General features: G+C 43.3%; 1 protein-coding gene across 1 annotated transcript; it reads right to left on the bottom strand.

Moving 5' to 3' along the window:
• Window positions 1–309: 309 nt before the first annotated feature.
• Window positions 310–1,771, bottom strand: LOC119654562 (beta-1,3-glucan-binding protein-like). The gene is made up of 4 exons (XM_038060010.1): window positions 1,590–1,771; window positions 1,423–1,514; window positions 636–1,349; window positions 310–568 (listed from the first exon to the last, which is right to left on the bottom strand). Exons 1-4 carry the CDS (start codon window positions 1,699–1,701, stop codon window positions 356–358), a joined length of 1,131 nt encoding a protein of 376 aa, XP_037915938.1. The 5' UTR covers window positions 1,702–1,771; the 3' UTR covers window positions 310–355.
• Between the last annotated feature and the right edge of the window lie 3,505 nt (window positions 1,772–5,276).

The raw sequence follows: 5,276 nt of genomic DNA, 5'->3' as shown, positions 1-5,276 counted from the left end.
TAAGGCGAATTACGTGACCATACCATTGAAGATGCACCTCTGGCAAATGTTTACGATGGATACAACCCGAGCAGTATTAAGCTAACTGCCTGGTCTAAATACGCACTTCGGGGGATTAATCACTAAGTCAAATTATGTTATTAGTGTGAATAGAATTTCGAGATGACAAAGATGTCCTTCAAGTGCCGAGGGTGCAATTACCATTTCTTAAATTAACAGTTTATTCTCAATATTTCTGACTTGCAACGAAGGGAAATATAGGTCCCTTTGCTAACTGAAGCTACTATAAAGATTGCATCCAAAACGAAATTTTTTCACGAATTCCGTTTATTTTCCAGTTATTCTAAGTTAGTGTTTAGAGGGCCCAAACACGGACATAATCAACTTGTAGGTGAGAATCGGTATTGCCAGTATTGTAGTTCCAGGTGCTCAACCAGTTGTAGCGACCATTCCAGAATTGAGTCATAGCATTTGGTGATTCGTTGTGCCATGGTTTGCTGGTTGGATTATGGGCATCATCAGGGAAGAAGTTGATACCTCCAACGGCCAAGTTCATGATGATATGGAACTGTGAAGCGAACATTGAAATTATTTACATTGGGAATCTACTTTGGAATCTACTAGTAAACACTCACTTGTTGATCAAATGGAGCATCATTGGCACCGTTCTTCCATGGATTTTCGAACCATGGAGTATTTTGGGAGAAACCACCACGATCCCAGAAACCACTACCAACCCAAACAGTTCCCAATTCAACATCATCAACCTTGAAAGTGAAGTGGTCTGGAGCCCATTCCACTTGATAACGGTGGAAATCATTATTGAAGCCTTGTCCTGCACCTGAGTTCCTTTCGAAATGAGCGGTTGGCCATCCGTTGGCAGTATAGTCTGGTCCAAAATGCATGGTGGCACCAACTTGTTCTGGGCCAATTGGAACACCAGCACTGGAGACCAAGTTGCGATTACCACGTGATTCCATGATATCAACTTCACCAGATCTTGGCCATATTCCGTAAACATTGTGGGTGGGAAGCATCCAAATAGCTGGCCACAACCAATCTCCAGCAGGCAATTTAGCACGGATTTCAATACGTCCGTATTTGAAGCTGAATGAGTTCAAGGTACGCATACGGGCACTACGGATGGGGTTGAGAATGTGCTCGTATGAGCCGGTACGTTCGCAACCAAACCATTCACCATTGGTACATTCAGCGCCAAGGTTAAGAGTGCCGGAGGTCAAGAAACCTTCTCCATAGATGTCAGAGGTTAAGGTGGGTTTGATGTGGAGCACACCATCCTGGACGTATGAGTTCCTGCGGTCGTTTACATACCATTGGAATTCCCAGTTCTGTGTGTAAGAAGAATGGATTCCAATCAGTTGAAACAAATGATGAGTGATTTAAGATTCTCGAGGTACTTACGCCACCACCTCCCAAAGTAACTTCATGTTGCCATTTGCCTTGATCTAACCAATCAAAATTATCCTCGAAAATCAAATCTCCTGAGCAAAAGACTGTAAAGGAAAGAGTTAAAAGTGAGAGTATGAAATTATTTGAAAGGACTCTAGACGTCCAAAAATCTTGCTTACCATTGCCTTGAACTGCTGATCCGCTTGCTGTGGTTGGTGATAGTGCGCAACGTTTCTCAGCTAATGAAAAGCCCACCAGGGCGAGAACGCTCAATGAAAGAAACAACCTCATCGTTACTTCCTTATTCGCTTAACGAGCACAATCCAAGTTAGATTCGCCGTTAGACTGAGGCCACCATGCAATTCCTGCCCTATTTATAAGAGCCCCTGGCGTTGCAATCTCACCTCTTAATTCATTGTAGTGAATATCAGGGATGTGATTTGCGACTTTATTTATCATGATCAATCAATCCATCCAGTTTTTGAAAAATGAAACTTAAACAGCCGCCGCACGATCATGAAAGGAAAGTATCTTAATTCAATTTGATATCGATAAATACCTGTGGGGTATTTTTGCTTGCATAACAAAATTCCACCCATTTATTTTTGACACTCTTTTGATAGGGGTATTTTCTTAATTTTTTTTATCAACATCTCGTTGAAAGAGTTTATCATAAACGTCATATAATACGTTGCTGGAATGAATTATCTATTTTGTGTGTTCTAATATGGAGAGGAGTATCCAGGTGTCCAGGTTTATTCGGGACAGTGGTATGATCGTGACCGCCAATTTACGTACGTTAGATGGGTACAGTTCCACTTCTTGATATCTTTGGGCATGTTTGGTTGAACAGATTAACTACTGATCATCCTCCTCTTGACTTACTGACTTTGGTGCGGAAAGCCGCATCATCATCATCACCGGCGCAACAACCGGTTTCCAGTCTAGGTCTGCCTTAATAAGGAACTCCAGACATCCCAGTTTTGCGCCGAGGTCCACCAATTCGATATCCCTAAAAGCTGTCTGGCGTCCTGACCTACGCCATCGTTCCATCTTAGACAGGGTCTGCCTCGTCTTCTTTTTCTACTATAGATATTGCCCTTATAGACTTTCCGGGTGGGATCATCCTCATTCATACGGACTAAGTGACCCGCCCACCGTAACCTATTGAGCCGGATTTTATCCACAACCGGACGGTCATGGTATCGCCCATAGATTTCGTCATTGTGTAGGCTACGGAATCGTCCATCCTCATGTAGGGGGCCAAAAATTCTTCGGAGGATTCTTCTCTCGAACGCGGCCAAGAGTTCGCAATTTTTCTTGCTAAGAACCCAAGTTTCCGAGGAATACATGAGGACTGGCAAGATAATAGTCTTGTACAGTAAGAGCCACTGCTATGTCGAAAATCAACTTAGGCAGAGATCTAGGGGGACGGTCAAAAGACGTATAGTAGTGGAAAACTGTGCCTGTGTCCCTGTAAGCAAGACCGTGGTTGGGTCTATTGAGGTATCCCAAGTATCTCAGATGCTGCCTTTGCTAACGTTAAGACCGGCTGTCAGACGTTCTAAAATTTCAACTGGTCTATATGCAAAGAGTTAATCAACCCTTACTATCTTGTTATATTTGACGAATAGAGTGCAAAGAATATTTTTGCTAGCTGAGGTTGTATCGTTCATAATTAACAGACGAAAAACGTTCGGTCACCTAGATGTCTGCAATAGGCTTGGCATCAAAAAATGTTTTTTTTTATTCTGGAAAAAAGGAAAGCTTACATCTTAAAAAGTAATAAAATTTTTTCAGAAAGTACAACGAAATATCATTAGCATCTTGGCAAGTGGACCAGGCTTACTACGAAAACTGAAAAATTATTAGCTAAGGAGGACTAGAGATGAATTGTCCGCCGGCTGGCGGGAGGAACGATTTATGTACAAAGAGGTGATCTCGGAGATATAAAAAATTACAGAGAAATATTTTTGTTGTATGCGTCCTCCATAATGTCGACAAAAGTGGTGGAAAAGTGTTATAAATATCTTTTCCGAGTGCCACAATTTCGGTGGATGCCGGATTTTATCTAATACTAGAACTAACTGCCAAGTATTTAGGCACACACGATCCTACCTACTTAAAAAATAAAGACACTCTAATGGTGGACCACGATGGTGGTTAGGTTAGTGAAAGAATTGATCGAGAAATCTCCGCAATTTTGAATACGTATGCACAATGGTGTTTTTCTGCATGGTTTGAACTAGACTGTGTTAGAGGCCCAGGATATCAAGGGAAGCCGTAAGAGATTAAGGAACAATACCTGTAGCGGACAATGTTATCGGAACTGCAAACACCCACTCGAGACGCCAAATTTCTTTGATTTTCCGAACCAGTGGCTCAAAGTTCAATTTCTTCACCACGTGGTCAATGTTGCTATTATGGGGGTTTGCATCATTAATATACGCGGAGCGACCCGTTTTGTCAACTAATAAATAGCACGTCAGGCTTGTTGTGTGGTGTTTGGCGATCAGTTAGAACTTGCCGGTCCCAATACACGCTGTAAGCAGAACTATAGTGCCTGCATCTCACACATGCTCTGACGAATCAAGTGGCTGCCAAAGGTAATTCACGCATTTGTCGTTCGTTGCCTTTGAGCACCATTCATCGACTAGCTCCTGATTTGACTTCACCCCACTCAGAGGGTTGAAAGATCGATCCTTCAAGTTGAGTGGAGCCAGCCTACAGTCTGCCTTAGAAATAGTCGCATGCAAGGGACTCACCTGCTCTTTGCTGTAAAATTCGCTACTGGTAGTGATGTTGTGTCGCCACGTCAACCACGCCGCTGCCCCCGTTGTCACGAGACCGGTTCATCTCCTCCACGGCAGAGTTTGGATGATGCATTCGGAATTTGGACATAGTTGTTCGTATCCCCCACTGGACGTTTTCTAGATCGGTTTTCTTCCATGGCAATATTCCGAATGCATAAGCCAGTGAAGGAATAGCGAATATCCGATATTCTTCTCTGAGCGATGCCATTCCAGTACCAGCTTTACATGTCGCAGGAATTCCGACAGCAGAACAGCCTTCAGATCATCAACTCGAGCATAGTTTCCTTGTAAAATTCCTAGGTATATGTAGAAGCCTGCTCCGGTCATAGCTTGGATGTGGGGCCACCAATACTATGTCCGGCATGCAGCTCGTGAAGAGCCTTGCGAAAAGTTTGAAGTCGATACTTGTCTAATCCAAATTTCATCCGAATATCACGACTGAACATGTCTACTATTCTTAACTGACTTCTAAAGCGGTCGTCAATACCAGCATATAACTTGTTGTCTTCTAACTACACCAAGTGTGTCAGTTCACACTTTGCACATAGGTCATATTTTATTTCACAACCATGCCTTCTAGTATCATTCAGTAGCCATGAAAGGTGGTTCAGTGCCATGCAAAACCAAAGAGACTCAACGAACCCCCCTGGAAGATGCCCCTCCGTATATGGATGGACTCTGAGGTATTAGCACCCTCAGCTGTATGCACTGATAAGCACGTATGCTACCTTTCTACGACTATCACCGAAAACTTTATTAGTTGGAGATCAATGTGGTATGCGGTATGCGGGACGCTATCAGAAGCCTTGGCATAATTGGTGTGGCAACTAAAGAGGTTTCTTTGGCCACTAGTTGTTTGTCCTACAACTATCGAGTCGATAATGAGTTGCTCTTTGCAACACCCCGAGGCGACTCAGCAGCCCTTCTGCTCCTCGGACAGAATGTTGTACCACAAGTTCTGATTGTTGGTCACTAGTTTTCGCGATGACCTCGAACACGCTTCTTGATAATGACCGGGATTGTGTCGCTGCGGGTTATAAAGTCACGTGCGCG

This window comes from Hermetia illucens, chromosome 4 (assembly GCF_905115235.1).
Source record: "Hermetia illucens chromosome 4, iHerIll2.2.curated.20191125, whole genome shotgun sequence".
Lineage (NCBI taxonomy): Eukaryota > Metazoa > Arthropoda > Insecta > Diptera > Stratiomyidae > Hermetia > Hermetia illucens.
The sequence above is the reverse complement of the archived record's forward strand: the minus strand, read 5'-3'. Positions and strand labels throughout refer to the sequence as shown.